Source organism: Podarcis pityusensis (genome assembly GCF_964106645.2).
Source record: "Podarcis pityusensis genome assembly, chromosome: 3".
Lineage (NCBI taxonomy): Eukaryota > Metazoa > Chordata > Lepidosauria > Squamata > Lacertidae > Podarcis > Podarcis pityusensis.
The window spans coordinates 10,394,339-10,414,178 of record NC_138026.1 but is presented as its reverse complement, the minus strand read 5'-3'; the positions used below and the strand labels follow the sequence as shown (position 1 = coordinate 10,414,178).

The window sequence follows — 19,840 nt, the reverse complement described above, 5'->3', positions numbered from 1 at the left end:
ACACAGTAATTCAATTTTACTAGCAAACCGGAGGTTAAACTAGGCCCTTTCCAGCCCCGGGAGGAGTTTGAGGAATGTTTGTGCAACACACTTACACAAGCAGCCAACACACTAACGTGTCGCGACACACAGTTTGGAAAGCTCTGCAGTTTAGCTAATCCATATTGATCCTGCTTCCGCGCACCTATATATACTGCATTATGTATTTATGTATCTTAATGGGGCTGAAATAGATCAGTTAAATACCTGCCTCATCCTGCACACACATTGCTCACTCCTCTGGATCACAGTAGAGATATCATGGTAGAACTCTGCAGTCTTCAAGTAAAGTGTGTTTTCTCTCCCCAAAAGAGTCACAACAAAGATAGTACTATTTGAAAAAAATCTTTTAATGGGGTTTACCAGTTCATACAAGTGAACCCACTTTCACATCTCTGTAGAGTAAAAATAAAAATCCCAACCTATATTTACTAACATAAGGATTTAAATATTTACTACAAATTCTTTTGTAATTGGTCGTTAAAATTCTAACGTCAAAATGGAGCACATGGATTACAAAATAAATATTTAAATATAAGCTCTTCCAGTCTTCCTAAAAAAGACCCCTTTTAGTGAATTAAAATAAACAAGGAGTAAATGGTAAAAAAAACCTCCTACTAAGGGGTTTTACAAACAAAACAAAACTGATACACAGTTGGACTGATCTTTTATTGCATTGCCTTTCAACAAGTAAAATATGAAAGCAGGATCCTAAGTTACCTGTTTGTGATACCTGTACCACAGTTAGCCTAGATGTTTTCCCCCTCCGAGTGATTTTGAACAAAAACCATTCTTTTCTTTTTTTAATGAAAGGAAAAATGCTTTAGAAAAGGCCAAGCGTGAATCCAGAGTATAACTTTGCTAAAACATACAGCAACATGAAAAGGATCAGATCTTCTATAGGAGTAAATCAGCCTTGAAGAGTAAGTGACCCAAAGCACTTTACACTGACAAACTGAGTCCATCATTACCTTGAGAAAATAATTTGCTGTTACATACTTGGATTACTTTTCTGAAACAAGTCTCTTCCTTTGGAAATAACAGTACTTTGTCACTACTAGTATTGTGAATGGGTGCAGGGTCAATCTTACAGGTAAGCCAGAGCAGGGAATAACATGACTTAAAAGGATCTGTTAAGCTCAGGCTTAATTTACCATTGCAATCACTTCTTGAAAAGGAAAAATGCATCAAAATGAATCCATAAAGAGAGTGAAATCATAGCAGTTTGAAAGAAGTAGTTAACATTCTCAGTTGTGTTTTATAAAACCAAGTCCGGTTATAACACTGTCTAAGCTAAAACACTGAACTTGATTTTATCTCAGGACACAGAGAGTGGTTGAAAAACTGATCCCATTAGCTAGTGCTTTAACAGGCTGGGTGACATATTCATAAATTACAATTACTCCTAACAGTTGCACTAGCAAGTTCTGCTGGAATCCAGTGGAATGTCGGAACTTAAATAAGTTTTGGATTTGGCACTTCATGTTTCCTGAATTTAAAAGTAGGAAGGCACAGTATTGATGTGTTTTTAGCAAAAACAAATTGATTCTTCACTTCCTTCAACCCTATGATAAGGAAATCAACATTTTAAAAGAAACATGCATTTCTTAAAATTTTGGCAGTTGCTTCGCTTCGACTTCCAACTATGTCCGCTAAAAGTGTACTCTCTTCTCATGCAACACATTTTGCAAAACCTTTAGAAGCTGAACTTGGAAATCTCAATGAGCTTTTAAACGGCTGCTAGCCATTACTCTGAATGCCAGTTCCGGTTATAATTTTAATTTTCCAGTACATTCTGTAGCCTTTGGGACAAACATTATAGCAAGTACAAAAACAAGAAGCGTACTCACCCAGATAATGAAACCGTTGCCGGAAACCTGAACAAAGAATATTTTACCAGCTGTAGCACAAAGAGGAAGAGGACTGGGGAGCCACAACAGGTGACCTGCAGTCCCGCATTCATTACTTTGGAGCAATTTGTTGTAGAAGTATGCTGCCAATAAATTTATAAAGTGGCAGAACTCCTTGTCTCGTGGCCGGCACACAACCTCCATATGTGGGGCACTGGGATCACAAGAGGCTGGGAAGAATACTAAGGTCCTCTGGGCAAAGAAGAGAAATTTAGAAATGCAACACTTTGTGAAGGTCCTATCTGTACAGGGAATGTATGGAAATGAGGGTATATCTATAACAGAAGCTGAAGATGCACGTGTGGCTTTGGGCGTGTGTGCATATGACCGAATAGACTGGTGAGACCATTAAAAGACAGCGAGTTTGTAGGTGGGACTGAGTAGACAGGAAGGAGTACAGAGAAAAGGTTCACCAGGTACTTAGGAGGAAGGTTGGACCATAGAGTAATTTTAAAAAGCTTGTGCAATCCCTCCACAAATTCTGAACAAAATCCAGCAACGCTACTCTGAAATCCACTTCCAAGTTGTGTAGAACAATCTATCTGATGTACGGATTTAGCATATGAACTGAAGTGGAGCTCCAGCACTTTTACCAACCTGGTTTTCCAAACATTTCCCAAAATAACTTATTCAAGAGCTTGAAAGAACAGGGTCGGGCATGCCCCAATGTTTAAAAACACAGCACCAGCAATTTATTAAAACTGCATTTCATATTGGGCCCAGAGAGATTGCGCTACACGATCTCACGTTCGTTTCCATACAATGTAAAATCAGTGTCGATTAAGAGATTTTAAACAACACCAGCACAGAACGAGTCTCCTTTCAGAGGGAAAACAATCTCTCCAAAGAAACCATTCTGCTGAAGGAAAGGAAAAATCTGGATTAAAACTTCGCTTTCTTGCACAGACTCTGTAATCTGAAATCTACTTCAAAATTACAGAGACGGCATACGAAAGAGAGAATAATTTTCTCTTTAACAAACGGGATGAGAGAGAATCCTTCAGTTGAAAGACAACTTGAGAAGTAATGGTTTTGAGAGAATCCAGGATATTAAGATCATCCATAGTAACCCTTTCTTCTTCTTTACATGGATCATGGATATTGTGTACTACAGTATTTCAGAGATCATCCCCAGCTGGAGTTTTCTTCTTTGTAGCAAGTGCTATTCTATAGTCACCAAGGTGTAAAGTGGAGGTTGAAATGAGTCAGTCTGGGTGTGCAACACTGTGAGATCATGCAAAGTTGTAGCTACAGCGGTTTCCGGAGACCCTGCAGCGCCCTTTGATTTGCAGTCTGTCACTGCGGACGATCCATTTTCATGCAGTGCAGTCATATTTCCTTGGATAGCCGTCAGACCCTGATAGTGCCCATTTTCAGAGAACGACAGCAGCTTCTCGGATATTTTGGAACGAGCCACGTTATAGTCTGCCTCTGTTTTATGATCCTCATCATTCTTAGACGCTCCTTCAACAACCACAAGGAAAGACTTCCAAGGTGTGTTTTTATCATGAATCTGGGGTGGGGGGGACCACAAACATGCAAAATTCACCACTGGCACACATTACAGTCTACAGCAACTTCAATTTGCTCTGAATTACTGATTCTTCTTCCTCTTATTTATTTAATTTCAATACCGCCCTATACCCAAAGGTCTCAGGGCGGTTCACATAAAATATCAAATACATAAAATCAAAACAACAACAATAACCCAATAACCCTCCCCCCCCAAAAGAGCCAGCATTTAAAAAAAAAGTATAAGAATCATGGGTAGGCAAACTAAGGCCCAGGGGCCGGATCCGGCCCAATCACCTTCTAAATCTGGCCCATGGACAGTCCGGGAATCAGTGTGTTTTTAGATGAGTTGAATGTGTGCTTTTATATAAAATGCATCTCTGGGTTATTTGTGGGGCCTGCCTGGTTTTTTTACAGGAGTAGAATGTGTCCTTTTATTTAAAATGCATCTCTGGGTTATTTGTGGGGCCTAGGATTTAGTTCATATTCCCCCCCCCCAAAATATAGTCCGCCACCCCACAAGGTCTGAAGGACAGTGGACCGGCCCCCTGCTGAAAAAGTTTGCTGACCCTTGATGTAGATCAAGTCAGGCAAAGGCCTGGTTAAAAAGGAACATTTTTGTCTGGCGCCTAAAGATGTATAGTGAAGGCACCAGGCAAACCTCCCTGAGGAGAGCATTCCACAGACGGGGAGCCACTGCAGAGAAGGCCCGTTTTCATGTTGCTACCCTCCAAACCCCTCGAGGAGGAGGCACACGAAGGAGGGCCTCAGAAGATGATCTCAGGGTCCAGGTAGATTCATATGGAAAGAGGCAGTCCTTGAGGTATTGCGATTCTGAGCCGCTTCTCAAACTGCTGTCTAAGGATTCAGAGCCCACACTGCCCAGGACTCAGGCAGGGAGGCAGCTGCCTCTGCAACTCCAACAACGTTGAGAGGCATTTCAGCCTTATTTTATTTTTGTTTATTTTATCTAAAACTGCACATGCCATTTCTTGGTCTGCTATAGCATTATAGGACTCTTGCAAATTCATATTCAGCAATGAAGGGAAACCCAGCCAAATGGGTGGGGTACAAATAAATTATTATAATTACAAATTATTATTACTAGCTCCAACAACCTAAACCTGTTTCTCTTATAAACAATGTCTGGGAGCAATTAAAATGTAGGTAGAATAGAGGATGTAGCCCTTGCAAGTTATGAAGTAGTGAGGGAATTTTTTTAAAAAACCACAAGTACAAGAAGAGTTTATAATAAGATCAAAAATGCAAGACCAAACCTGCATTTTCTCATTATATATTAGTAACTTGTTTTCACTGTTTAATAAAGGCAAGGAACAGCTTTTGGGCTTTCTGGCTGCACAAATTAGAGTGTACAACTGAGGCCCTAATAGGAATCACTTCCCAGCGGCATGAGTACCGTGGAAAAACTGACATGCAGATGGGCAAGTACCACAGGCATGTTCAGGTATTTGCTTGAATGTGTCAATGCTGAAACTCTGCAAGGGCACAGAGGTCTAAACTGCCAAGGCATTCATGAAATCTGATATGGTAGCCATCTGCAACACCCCATACTCAATAATTCAGTTCTTAAATGCAGGAAAATGGGAACGTCCCTAGCTTAGGATTAGCCAAAGAATTTTTCTGCTCACTTCCTATGCATAAAACAGCCAGCCATCTAAGGCTCTAATTCAGGCTTCCTCAACCTCAGCCCTCCAGATGTTTTGAGACTACAATTCCCATCATCCCTGACCACTGGTCCTGCTAGCTAGGGATCATGGGAGTTGTAGGCAGAAGAAGAAGAAGAAGAAGAAGAAGAAGAAGAAGAAGAAGAAGAGTTTGGATTTGATATCCCGCTTTATCACTACCCGAAGGAGTCTCAAAGCAGCTAACATTCTCCTTTCCCTTCCTCCCCCACAACAAACACTCTGTTAGGTGAGTGGGGCTGAGAGACTTCAAGAAGTGTGACTGGCCGAAGGTCACCCAGCAGCTGTATGTGGAGGAGAGGAGAAGCGAACCCGGTTCACCAGATTACGAGTCTGCCGCTCTTAACCACTACACCACACTGGTTCTCACATCTGGAGGGCCAAGTGTGAGGAAGCCTGCTCTAGTTCAATGCTCCAACTTCAGGTGGAGCCATGCTCTGTGGGGTTTACACAATGTTTTCCATCTCTGCCAGTAACTACACCACTTACATCGGGGATAGAGAACCTCTGGCCTTCTAGGTGTTGTAGGACTCGAACCATTCACCAGCTGCAGCCAGCATGACCCAACAGCCTGGGATGATGGGAGTTGTAGTCAGCAACATCTGGAGGGCCAAAGCTTCCGCACCCTTAAGTTACGTGGCTTGTTAGGAAACAGAAAATCAAAATTTCCTTACAGAGGTGTGCCGCCGAAGAGTAGATTTGTCGGTAAATGTCCGGCCGCAAGCGTTGCACATGAACGGTTTCTCCCCTGTGTGAATCCGATGATGGCGTTGCAGCGCATTGAGCTGGGTGAACTGTTTGCCGCACTGATCACAACAGTAGGGACGCTCACCTATAAGCAGAGCACATGGTTACTATTGCTATTTGACTGCATGCAAAAGGGCTGCTCTTGCAGACTTTGACAGCAACCAAGTGAAGGAAGAGGGACGCGGGTGGCGCTGTGGGTTAAACCACAGAGCCTAGGACTTGCCGATCAGAAGGTCGGTGGTTCGAATCCCCGCGACGGGGTGAGCTCCCGTTGCTCGGTCCCTGCTCCTGCCAACCTAGCAGTTCGAAAGCACGTCAAAGTGCAAGTAGATAAATAGGTATCGCTCTGGCAGGAAGGTAAACGGCGTTTCCGTGCGCTGCTCTGGTTTGCCAGAAGTGGCTTAGTCATGCTGGCCACATGACCTGGAAGCTGTACGCCGGCTCCCTCGGCCAATAAAGCGAGATGAGCACTGCAACCCCAGAGTCGGCCACAACTGGACCTATTGGTCAGAGGTCCCTTTAACTTTACCTTTAAGTGAAGGAAGAAACCACTAAGGAACACCTGCAAGATCTTCACCTTTGTAAGGTAAAGGTAAATGTACCCCTGACCATTAGGTCCAGTCGCGGACGACTCTGGGGTTGCAGCACTCATTTTGCTTTACTGGCCGAGGGAGCCAGTGTACAGCTTCTGGGTCATATGGCCAGCATGACTAAGCCGCTTCTGGCGAACCAGAGCAGCGCACGGAAACGCTGTTTACCTTCCCGCTGGAGCGGCACCTATTTATCTACTTGCACTTTGATGTGCTTTCAAACTGCTAAGTTGGCAAGAGCAGGGACCGAGCAACAGGAGCTCACCCCATCGCGGGGATTCGAACTGCCGACCTTCCGATTGGCAAGCCCTAGACCACAGCGCCACCCGCGTCCCTTTGTAGCTGCACCAAATACAACTTAAGATCAGCCAGAATACAATGACCTCAAGAGTACAAGTCAGAACTTCTGATGATAGGAATGTGTCATGAACTTCAATTGTGTATTCCCAACTTAACACTGAACTGAGCTGAAAATGGGATAAAATGTTTTCATGCTTTTATATTAATAAAAGCCTTTCTGGAATCAATTCTACTTTGTTTTTTAAATCTATCTACCGGTACACCAAACAGACAGTTATTCTGTCCTCCAGCAGAAATTACTGTCAGATACGTTTGTAAAATGAACGGCATTATTATACTTTATTTGTGAAGTACCTGTGGGAACTAAGTATTGTTCAAAACACATAGGACGACAAGCCTTACTGAGCAGGAATACAATCTAATTTAAACTAAAAATAATGCTAGAAATTTAGAGGTCAAGAATGATTAAGCATAGGCCTGCTAAAATAAATTAGTATGCTGTGCTTTTAAAAAAGGAGAATGAACTACACAAACATTAGCTAGTAGAGAGTTCCATAGTTAAGGAGCAATAAAGAAAAAAAAGCACAACATGGAATAGAATAGAGAAAGACACAGGGTTTAACAACCAACAGGGGACAAAATGGAAAAATCAGAGATGAAAAATAAACAGGAGGTAGAGAAGGAATACATTTGAAAGTAGGTAAAAGAAATCATAAAGAGGAAAATGTAGCAAGTGAAGAGAAAACAAAAGCAGAGAAATATTAATATTAACCTGGAAGGAAAAGAAAGAGGGAGATGGAATATGAAAACAAACAAAAGGCTTAAGCTAAGAATAGGAAAGACCAACTAAAAAGTCATTATGATGGTAGACGCAAATAGCTCAAGGAAAGAATTATTTTCACCAGAGCTGAAAGCACTAACTGGAAAGAAATCTTTAATTACTAATCGAGATCCTAACTGCATTAGCAACATGCAGAAAAACGTCCAATCCTCTCTTATTCCTATTGTAAAGATGAAAACCTGACATGGAGGGTTTCAGTGTGGCCTCAGGAACTCCCAGACTTGGGATTTTAAAGTATAGGTCAAAGGCCAACATACAACTCACTGGTGCAGGCAGGTTTCCCCAGGTATAAACAACAGTCCTCAAAAACATGAAATGAATTCGAGTCTGCAAGGCACTTTGGAAGAGGCTGAAGCTGGTTTATGTAGGATCTGAACAACATCGTTAGATACCAGTTTCTAACTGGACGCTGACACGGAAGCCTTGCTTAGGAAAGGCCCAAGAATAACACGACATGCACATGGCTAAAGCAGAAAGCTTCCTGCAGGCTGGCGACCTGGCAAACAGAAACTTGGATGTCCTTACTCTGATCAGAGAAGGCCAGGGCAGAGGATAATCAGAAAGCACAATGATGTAATCGGAAGCATTTCTGAACCGCTTAATATTTTAAAAAGTGGTACACAAAAGTACAATATCCTAAAGAGAGAGAGACTGTTTCACTGTCTTTATGTCTGTATTTTGAAAAACAGTACAGTTGTACCTTGGATCCCGAACGCTGCAGAACCGGAGGTGAACGTTCCAGTTTTTTAACGTTCTTTGGAACCTGAATGTCTGACGTGGCTTCCGATTGGCTGCAGGAGCTTCCTGCAGCCAATCGGAAGCTGCGCCTGGGTTTCCAAATGTTTTGGAAGTCCAACAGACTTCCGGAACCGATTCCGTTCGACTTCCGAGGTACCACTGTAATTCCGTAATAACAGGTTCCAATATTTTATAGGTTAGGAAAAGCCTGGGGAAAAGATATGTCTTTATAAGACATCTGGAACAACTGCTGCATGATGTATCACATATGGCAGAGGGATGGGCTTTCAAGAGTGCAGGGACAATGGTGGAAAATGCTCATTTTCAGGTCACCCCCACCCCCGGTAATATACTCGAAGGTGCTGTGCCAAAGAGTAAAATTTCCTCAGGAAAGAATTGGGTGGGGAAGTCAAAGCTAAACACGGCAAACCAACTGGAGGAAACAGAGTTTAGTGACAAGATTACTAAAGGTACGGAGAGTTAGCAACGTCTCCTTAGTGATGAAACATGTGACCGAAAAACAAATCTGAGTGCAAGAGAATGACTGAGCCAGGGGGTGTATTTCAGCAGAGATCTGTTATAATCCTTTCTCGAATCAGCTTTTGCCATATGTTTTATAAAACAGAATCACCAGCGAAACTAAACGTTTGTACAGTGGTACCTCAGGTTACATACGCTTCAGGTTACAGACTCTGCTAACCCAGAAATAGTGCTTCAGGTTAAGAATTTTGCTTCAGGATAAGAACAGAAATCGTGCTCTGGCGGCGCGGCAGCAGCAGGAGGCCCCATTAGCTAAAGTGCTGCTTCAGGTTAAGAACAGTTTCAGGTTAAGTACGGACCTCCGGAACGAATTAAGTACTTAACCCGAGGTACCACTGTATACAGTGAACTGGTAAGAGCCCCTCTTTTTAAAGTTAAAGGTAAAGGGACCCCTGACCATTAGGTCCAGTCGTGGCCGACTCTGGGGTTGCGGCGCTCATCTTGCTTTATTGGCCGAGGGAGCCGGCGCACAGCTTCCGGGTTATGTGGCCAGCATGACTAAGCCGCTTCTGGCGAACCAGAGCAGCACACGGAAACGCCGTTTACCTTCCCGCCAGAAGGTAACCTATTTATCTACTTGCACTTTGACGTGCATTCGAACTGCTAGGTTGGCAGGAGCAGGGACCGAGCAATGGGAGCTCACCCCGTCGTGGGGATTTGAACCGCTGACCTTCTGATCGGCAAGTCCTAGCCTCTGTGGTATAACCCACAGCGCCACCCGCGTCCCTTTAGTTCACACCAAAATTTTGCAAACAGGAGGCTCCCTGTCCCGCCCTCAGCTTGACCCTTTTGCCTTCCTACCTGTATGAACTTTTATGTGCTGATACAGTGAATTCCTCTGTGCAAATGTTCGGAAGCAAACTTCGCATTTAAATGGCTTGGACCCCGTGTGGATTCGGTTGTGGTGTTTCAGATACTCCTTAGAGGCAAAGCTCTTCCCACACGTTTCACACATGAAAGGTCGTTCCCCTAGAGGACACAATAAAGGTGAAGAGGTTAGTTTAAGGCACTAACAGTAAGATTTGGAACAAGGATAGGGATCGAGAGAGCCAAGGTACACTTCAACCAAACAGTGCATTGGCAGTTTTAACTCTCCCCTCACCTCTTTTTAACAGCTACTGGTCCAGCAATAATTGTCTAAGGGGCTACATTGCACCAGTGTAGCATCACAGATTAAACCTGCAACACTTTGGAGCGAAGACAGAAACTGCTCACCTGTCCCAAATTACTTGCTCTTTGGGAACAATGTGGCCAAACTCTCAGATGTACAGGAAATCAGACACACTGAGTGAAAGAGTACAAAGCAAAAAAAAGCAATACTTTTATACCTGTGTGGCATCTTTTATGATAGATCAGCATGTGATTCTGCGTGAATTTTGCTCCACAATCGCCACAAACGAAAGGCTTTTCACCAGTATGGATTCTGAAATGAGAAAATAATACAAATCAACAAAACTACAGCACTTCATCATAGTCACTTGCTCTGCCTCTTTACTAAGCAGTAACTAGTGGTGGGCACTTTCTTTCTTGAGGTTGTCTTTGCCTATCCATGGATGGGACTCTTTCTCTCTCCCCTGCACCCCCGAAAGCCAAGTGCACAGCATATGCTAGTGTATGTGGCTCCCAGCTGAACAAAAGCAGTCTCCTGCATGTTTGCTGTCTTTTGGGCCCAGCCAGCAATAATGGTAAGGCAATGGAAAGTAAAGTAAAATAGAAGCAGAACCAAAAAATTAGATGCTTTAAATTAGACTAAAACAAAAAAGCTGTAATTTTCAGATACTATTTGTACTTATTTATACTAAAGAATGTATTTTTTTTCTTGTTTTGTGTAAAGCTACCTACAATCTTAGATCAACAGGAACGACAACGTATTTCCAGTGAAACTGGATCCCCCGGGGCGGGGAGAGGGATCCAAAAGTGTTTCCCTGGATCACAAATATTTTGGCTTTTCAAAACCGTGTGTGCAGAGGAGAGAGATGTTTTGCTTGTGGAAGCCTTAGAAACAGTTACCTTTTGGATTTCATTCCCTCAACACTAACACATATAAAATTAATCACAAGCTATGTCCTTACCTGCACACCCTGTTGTTGTTTTTCCTGCTGGGACCAAATACTGCTCTACAATGGTTGATATTCCTGGCTCCTCAAGGAGGCAGAAGAATTCTTCAACATACCAAAAGATGGGGTAGAGATCGCCCTCCCTCTACAAGCCCATACAGTTTTTACAAAACATACCACTAAAAATATTACTGTTGCATGATGCACGATAACAATGAAGGAGCTTCACCCTCCTAATCAAACATGAATTCCATCCCAAATATCTGAACTAAGAATTGAACCTGAAGTATCTAGGGGCCCTGCAAGCCCATAGTTTCTTTTCTGTGTTTTATAGAGACTACCCATCCCACAGACACACACACACAAAAGATATTTTACAGCAGCTTCTATCTAAAAAGAAAGGTAAGTCATAGGGAAGGACTCAATTCTTCACTCTGCAGGTTTCAAAAGCTGTTTCACAGTGGGGAGAATTGAAAGCAGTAAGCCCATCTAGTGAACAATAATAGAATCAAAGAATTCAAAGTCCTTGTCTTGCAAAGAAGTGCCACTTCTACTACTGGAGATTTGAGACCGCAAAGGTCCCTGTGGCTCTTTCCTTGATGATGAAGGGCACTGAAAGTAGCCCTGGCAAAGCTTCAGGAGACCTTTGGCTTTCATCAAGAGAAAATATTTGCCCATGACATTGCCAGCTGAAGAACACACATGCCGTTGAATTTTTCAAGGGGCAAACTGACCCATCAACAGTGATGAAGTTTTGCTGTCAAGCCTATCGCAGAAAGTTTCAGAAGATGAGTGGGAGAAAGAGAGGTCCTGTCTGGAACCAAAGGATTATGCTACTGTTTGTGCTCAAGTAACACCTGAAACAATGACTGCAGAATTCAATTTCAATTACCAGAACCTGCCACCTCCCATTGAATTCGAATGCTCTATATGTGGAGGTAGAAAGCATTCAAGTTACCATTATTACTCCCAAGGACTCATATCATGAACCACTGTAATGTGTTTTATCCAAATTAGCTGGCAAAAGTCAGACTGGATTGTTTGAAGTCTTTTTTGCCACTTGTTTTAACTACAATTCTGAGTATTGGTGTGATGAAATCAAGACTATAAACTTCCCCAGTTCTCCTATAAAGGCTTCAGTTTACTCCCAACTCTTTTAAAGGCAATTCAGTAGGAGCCTGAGCCTGTTATTTGGTGCCATCTGCATGACAGTCTCAAACTTTTTCTTCAAAAGCAAAGAGCAAACACTACCAAACATTTTACGAGTACCGTATTTTTCATGAAAGCAGCAATCCCTCTTGCTGTTCTGGCTTTTGGAATAGCTGCGCAGCCTGCATTCACTCCATAAGATGCATACACATTTCCCCTTACCTTTTAGGAGGGAAAAAGTGAGTCTTATAGAGCAAAAAATACGGTAAACTCTACTCATAAAACCCTGCTTTCTTATTTGACCACCAGCAAGCAGCCTTGGAGGAACGCTACCTTTTCCTTTCTTTGCCCAGAGATTTAACTAAGAAGGCCAGTTAAGTGTGTCCATACCTCATGTGTGTTTTAAGTGCCGAAGGCTGAGAAAACTTAGCCTCACACTCTGTGCACCCATAAGGCTTGTCGCCTGTATGTGTCCTTTCATGAAGCCGCAAGGCCGTTTTGGAGCTCAAACCCTTTCCACATTGTAGGCAGTGATGACGCTCCCCACCACCCTCATGAACCTGCAGAATGTGCCTCTTGACGTCCTTCTTCCTCTTGAACTTCTTACCACAGAGCTCGCAAGGGAAGTGGCGCTCGCTGCTGTGGACGTGGCGCTCGTGGCTTTTGAGGTTGCACCGGTTGGCAAAAGTCTGGCTGCAGGTTTCGCAACGGTAAATGACTTCGGCCGCGATCCCGTGGCTGTGCCTGATGTGCTTCAGAAAGCTCTTCTCGTACAGGAACTCTCTCTCGCAGGTGCTGCAGGTAAAGTTGCCGCCACGGTTCTTTTTATCGTCCTCCAGTTTGGTCAGGTTTTCCTCCAGGTCGTCGGCGCCATCGCACCCTTTGCTTTCAAATTTCACGACGCTCACCACTTCTCCTTTCTCCTCTTCGTCTTCATCTTTCTTCTCCACCCCTTCCTTATGGATGCCATGGTCTTTGGAGAGCCGACTCTCCTCGGCCACAGCCTCCGCATACTTTTGCTGCTCTCGAAGGCGCCTCGTGTACTTTTTCTTGGGGATCTCCACAAACACCTTTCTGCCAGCCAGTCTTCCACTGGCTCTCCTGATCTTGGCGCAGGACGTCTTCAAGGCTTCTTTCTTCTTGTCTAACTTCTCCTTTAATTTAACGACGGGCGCCTCAAGGCCCTCGCCGTCCCTGGGTCTGCCGAGAGGAGAATCCGCAACACGGTCCGTGTTGTCCCCCGGCGTCTCAGCGACTGCCCTCGGCTCAAGCAAGTTGCCTGGCTGGGAACCGCCGTCCTCCGCCGCATCCTGCGACTCGGAAAAATTCTGCAACTCCAACAACACCGATTCGAGCATCTGCTTCTTGAGCTGAAAGCAGGTTTCCGACAAGTCCAAGCACTTTAGCTTCTCGGCCATTTCCAGCATGCGTTGAACCCGATCTTCTTCTACCTCTACCCTGGCAGTATATACAAACTCAAGAAAAGATGCAAAGTCCGCTACCTGGACCTCGTTCAATAGTACATTTGTCCTTAGTCCATCCATGCACTTTTCATTGAGAAACACCTCTTTAAAAAACTTGCTGGTTGCCGCCAGGACAGCTTTATGAGCAACAAAGTCTGCCTTGACCCCTTGATATTCCACGCTGACAGTCACATCACAAAGGTGTCCCAGGAGACGCAGCTGGTGCATTTCATTGAGAAGGTTGATGGGTGAGGATTTAGATTCCAAGAGAACAGCATTACTGGGCATCTTCTTCCTTTCTGAAACCTAGGAAGAACATAACCGCACGTTAATTGCCCGCCGGGAAACGGATATCGAAGGTAATGGGAAATGAATACCCTAATTATCATTTAAACGACAAAATAATCCTGCTCTGTAAAAACTATAAAGCACACAGAACTCTCTCCATTACTGCAAGCTAGGACTGTGTGGATCTAGCATTCTTCATTAATAGCAAGAGTTCAGAAATGTTGGCATAATAGGCAGCTTTTTTATTTAGTTAGTTCTATTTTATTTACTATATATAATATATATAGAGAGTTCTATTCTATAGAGAGTTCTATTTTATCATATATATATCTATATATATATATATATATATATATATAACTACTTACCATAATAAAAATAAGCAGTTTACATAAAAACACGATGACCTTCAGTAATACAGTCAAACCTCGGTTCCCAAACGCCTCCGTTATCGTATGTTCCAGCTTCCAAATGCCAAAAACCCGGAAGTAACTGCTCCGGTTTTCGAAATATTTTCGGAAACCGAACGTCCAATGTGGCTTCCGTTTTGAGTTTCCCTACTGTATTGAGGCTTCTGCTTTCAGTTTTCGAACATTTCGGAAGTCAAACGGTCTTCCGGAATGGATTACGTTTGACAACCAAGGTTTGACTCTACAGTGGTACCTCGGGTTACATACGCTTCAGGTTACAGACTCCGCTAACCCCGAAATAGTATCTTGGGTTAAGAACTTTGCTTCCGGATGAGAACAGAAATCGTGCTCTGACGGCGCAGCAGCAGCGGGAGGCCCCATTAGCTAAAGCGGTGCTTCAGGTTAAGAACAGTTTCAGGTTAAGAACGGACCTCCAGAACGAATTAAGTACTTAACCCGAGGTACCACTGTATTTCTTAACTAGGCAATATCTAGCAGGGTGGGGGAAGCTTTCGGCCTTTTCCACCCAACCCTCCCCCATCTCCCTGCTAATGAAAAATAGTAATATTTTAGCCTCTTATATATTTGGAAGGAAAGATATTCAGTTTTTTCTGATCCTTTAGCAAGGGTCCATAACTTCTGATTTTACTTGTTAGCCACTGGCTCCTCGCTTTGCAGAGTTCTGTGGCCAATGCAGAGAACCCGGGGAAGGAGAGGGCGGTTTTACTCTTATGCCGGGTTCCCCTTCCCCTTCCTATTGCTCTCTAGTGCAGGTCCTTCATGCAAAAGCCAACATGCAGGAGAGAAAGAACCTCTCCTTTCTTCCCCATTCTCTGTGAATGTAAGAAACACCTTTTCTCTTGCAAAGAAAGCTCCAACAGCACCCCACTTCTACCTCCTGCAAAAACCCAACATTAAGCAGAAGAGAAAACAGCACAGCACTCTGCTGAGAATTCACTCCAAAAGGAGGGTACCTTTTATCATATGTAGTGGACCTGTCCCAAGGTGAAAGACTTCTGGGAGAAGATTTATAATGAGTTGAAAAAAATGTTGAAATATACATTTGTTAAGAGACCAGAGGCCTTTCTTCTTGGAATAATAGGTTTGGAATTGCCCAAAAAAGATGTTAGACTGTTTTTGTATGCCACAACTGCAGCTCGAATTTTATTAGCCAAAAATTGGAAAACAGAGGAAACAGTGGAGGAATTTGCAGATGAAGATGATGGACTTTTCGGAGCTAGCCAACATGACCAGTAGAATTCGTGACCAGAAGGAGGAGCAGGAAGAAATTCAAAGACTATTTATCTAAACATGCTAAGATAAATTAAATAGAAACACTTGCAAAATAACAGATAGGCTAAGGATTTAAATATGTGAAATTACAAAACAATATGTTTAAAGTTAAGATGAAAAGAGACAAAGATGTTAAGGAGTAAGTTAATTTTATGAGAAACTTCTTTTGGAAAACCGTTACAATGATATATAATGAAATTCAGTCAAGGGAATTTGAGGAAGTCATTTAACTATGATTTTAACATTGGACTAAGTTTAGTTATGATTTGTGTTTGTTTGTTTGTTTAAAAATGTGGAAAATCAATAACGTTTTTGGAAAAAAGAAAGAGAGAATTCACTCCACTGCCTTCTCTGCAGTGGCATGCCAACCATGGAATAATACCCTCCCATGGGAAGGACACATAGAACCAATGCAATATTGGGTTTCAGCGCCAGGCAAAAACTTTTTTATATGCCAAGGCATTTTAGATTAATATATTTTTAGATGGTTGACTAGCTTTATCCGTCTATTTTTGCTGCATTGTTACGTCTGTGTTATTCATTTCTGGATAAAGTACAATTTATACATTTTTAATATAAAGCAATTAATGTAGGGATTTCAGACTTGCTAATCAGTTAAAAATACATTACAATCTTCTTAGTCCACTGATGCATTTTATATTTACAAATCAAGAGCACTTACTTGGGATCTCTAAATAATTAACATATAACTAATCTCTGTTCCGCAATCTTGAAGGCACTCCTGCTTAAGAACGTAAATAAGCTCATCCTATATTCTTAGCAAGGATATCAGCAAGCAATACAGATGAGCCACATTTTAACTTCTGCACCAATACAAGCACATCCAGTAGAATGAAAAAAGCATCAATATTATGTTCCGAAGCACAGAAAAGCCTAAATAAAGGTACAATTTAGCACATGCAATAACTGCATGTTGTTAGCTTTTAGGATGATTTTGTGTTTTTATTGGTTTGCTGTTAGTTGCCCTGAGCAATGTAAAGGCATTAGAAGGGATGGGTATAAATCTGCTAATAAATAATAATAAAAAAACACTTTCACCTGAGCTTCTTATCCTTCGCTTTTAATTGACTTCATGCTTCTAGGCACCCTTTTTCAGCTGTCAGTTTTACATCGGTGTTACTGTGTCAACCACACACGCCAGTTCCCTATTCAAAGAAATGACTAGGTTTTCAGTAAAGCAGCTGGTCATACCAGCAAAAGTTATCTGTAGGGTTGATATGAAGCCAGCAGGATCCATCAGCTGTTGGGGGAAGAGCAGCTTAACAGGCTGGCTAACAAAGAATGAGTCACCAGTAACAAAGGAGACATCATTAATTCCCTCCCCCATCACCTCCTTCCTAACCATTGTAGAAATCATATCAACGTGTGGCCTGCTTTGCTTATTTGGCCAAAAACACTGTGGGTCAGTCATGACAGCCAAGCAATTAGGGAACTTCAGTGTTCCTGACATGGTAAAACAAGAGACACATGCAATGCACACCTTGCCTTAAGAAATAAAGCAAAGCATCTAGTAAATGCTACCTTGCACGGTGCCTTAGGAATCCACATAAATGATCAATCATGTATTTTTGTCTTTGACAATCTCAATGGCACTTTTTTGCCATCTATGGACAGCGGTTCTGTTGGAATATCTAGTGCACCAAACTAAGAATCAAAGATTCATTCCATCTTTATTTTGTATCCTGTGGTGGGGCGATTGCTCAAGATACTTATGCCTCCTGTAATTTTGTCCAAAGCAGTCTGGGTGTTTCTTAAAAGACAAAAAATGAAGATCACAGAGCCATGATCACACCCTGAAGGATATGTTGTTGAGACTGTGCAAATGAAAGCATTGGGGCTATTAAAAGGAGGCAGTTTTCTCTACATTAGTGGATAATGAGCTTATTTTTTCCACAGATCACTAGAGGGTGGGGTTTCTCAGTGGACTGCTTAATAAACATTTTTTGTTCTATAAATCAAAGCACATACCTAACTCAGTTTGTATTTTAATAATTGTAGTCTTACCTTTCTAATGTGATGGATAAAGAAATATAAAACATATTCCTTCAGCTACCAGTACCATAGTCAAAGCTATTATGAAAAAATCACAGGCCCTGGATCAGGGCCCTGTTTTAAAACCAGACCCTGGTCAAATGGGGGAGAAATCAGTGCAGAGCCAAGTACAGTCATATCTCGGGTTGAAGTAGCTTCAGGATGAATATTTTCGGGTTGTGCTCCGCAGCGACCCGGAAGTAACAGAGCGCGTTACTTCTTGGTTTTGCTGCTGGCGTATGTGCAGACGCTCAAAATGACGTCATACGCATGTGCGGAAGCAGCGAATCGCGACTCGTGTATGCACAGATGTGGGTTGCGTTTGCTTCAGGATGCAAACGGGCCTCTAGAACGGATCCCATCCCATTCGCATCCAGAGGTACCACTGTACAGATATTCCCAACTGTTCCACAACCTTTCCGCAGACCAGCTGAACAGATCTTGTAGACCACCAGTCATCTAAGGAAAACTGTTTCAGCACCTCTGTTCTAGGTAAGGCAGGCTGGAGATGACACTGATAGCTACTGAACATACTAGCAGTGACAAAATCTGCTTATGCACAGCACAAAATTCTAACTAAACCTCTTCCCCCGCCAGCCAGCATTCGAATATCTTCCCCCACATCCGATCCTGATAGCTTCCTATTCACTACAGGATTTTCCACCCTGGCTAATGTTAGAAATTAGCCAGATGAGCCAGATACCAAATGTGTTTTGTGACTGGCACGGGTCCAACTGCAACCACGTGGAGAGCTCTGGGTGCAAGTTTGGCGACTGACATCTCCATCTGGATGGTCAGGGGCCCCTTTACCTTTACCTTACAAAGGTGAAGATCTTGCTGATGTTCCTTAGTGGTTTCTTCCTTCACTTGGTTGCTGTCAAAGTCTGCAAGAGCAGCCCTTTTGCATGCAGTCAAATAGCAATACAGTGGTACCTCGGGTTACATACGCTTCAGGTTACATACACTTCAGATTACAGACTCCGCTAACCCAGAAATAGTGCTTCAGGTTAAGAACTTTGCTTCAGGACGAGAACAGAAATCGTGCTCCGGCGGTGCGGCGGCAGCGGGAGGCCCCAATAGCTAAAGTGGTGCTTCAGGTTAAGAACAGTTTCAGATTAAGTACAGACCTCTGCAACGAATTAAGTACTTAACCTGAGGTACCACTGTAGTAACCATGTGCTCTGCTTATAGGTGTTCCCACCTCATGCTGTACAAATAGCAAAACTGATTCCCTTAGAAATATCATGCTTCATGGTCTTTCAATTCCTGTTTTTCCTATTTTCTTAGGGGTGCATATAATTTTTTAAAATCTGTAACCTGCCTTGAGTTACGCCGGGGGTGGGAAGCCGGGGTATAATTAAATACATGATAACCGTATAAGAAAGCTGCCTTTCAAGTTGATGGATTGATTTCTAACAAAAGCTACCCCGTCTTTCCCCCTCATCCTCAGATCCCCCCCCCCTCCTCCTTGGGCAACACCTTACCTGGCCAAACCACCATCACCCTCCCCCCCCCCCCGGCTCACCTGGCCCCCACCCCCTCCCTTGCAACGCACCCTATGTTCACCCAGGGGTCGTGCCCCCAAACCCCACCCCCGGCCTCCCCACCCCCCATAGCCAAGCCCTGCCTTCAGACCCCTTTGAAGCATCCCACAGGGACGTGGTCGGTCGGTTGGGGGGGTCAACACTTCCCTTCCTCCCCCCACCCCACCCCACAAGTCACCCACAAACCCACCCTCGCTCCCCATGGGGCTGTGCTGCTACCCCCCCAGGCACGACCCCCTTCCTTCTCCCCTAGGGACCACCCCTCCCCACGCCGGCAGGAGGCCGGGTTCAAAGTCTTTCTCCACCCTCCCCATAGGCACCGACCTGGCCGCTGAGCGCCATCTTCCACGGCGGGTCAGGGCGACGCCGAGAGGAGGCGGAGCGAGGGGGGAACGCCAGGCGGGCAGGAAGGGAAGGGGAGGCGGACGCGGTTGCCGGGGGGAAGGCTTTGCGCGGGGCACCGCGGAGGGATGAGGCGGGGACACCTCTGGTTGGTGTACGCTCTAGGAAAAAGGCCTTTGGAGGCCGAGATGGGGCGGAAAGAGGAGGCGGGGACAGGATTGGGGGAGGTTTGGGAAACGGAGGCAGAGGAGAGATATTGCGGGATTGTGGGGGGAGAGAATAATAATAATAATAATAATGCAGCTCAAACTGATAAATAAAA

At 43.6% G+C, this 19,840-nt stretch overlaps 1 protein-coding gene across 1 annotated transcript; it reads right to left on the bottom strand.

The window, feature by feature from the left end:
- Positions 1-849: 849 nt before the first annotated feature.
- Positions 850-19,613, bottom strand: GZF1 (GDNF inducible zinc finger protein 1). Its single transcript, XM_080999094.1, has 6 exons — positions 19,501-19,613; positions 12,517-13,895; positions 10,249-10,343; positions 9,722-9,889; positions 5,839-5,996; positions 850-3,462 (listed from the first exon to the last, which is right to left on the bottom strand). The coding sequence occupies exons 1-6, from the start codon at positions 19,516-19,518 to the stop codon at positions 3,112-3,114; spliced, it is 2,169 nt and encodes a 722-aa protein (XP_080855220.1). The 5' UTR covers positions 19,519-19,613; the 3' UTR covers positions 850-3,111.
- Positions 19,614-19,840: the final 227 nt, after the last annotated feature.

Excerpts from the sequence above, each read along its gene's own strand:
- GZF1 (XM_080999094.1), bottom strand. Across the intron at positions 5,997-9,721 it reads GCACATAAAAGTTCATACAG|GTGAGCGTCCCTACTGTTGT; the intron begins GTAGGAAGGCAA and ends CTCTGCTTATAG. Across the intron at positions 3,463-5,838 it reads CTCTTCGGCGGCACACCTCT|ATTCATGATAAAAACACACC; the intron begins GTAAGGAAATTT and ends CCCCCACCCCAG.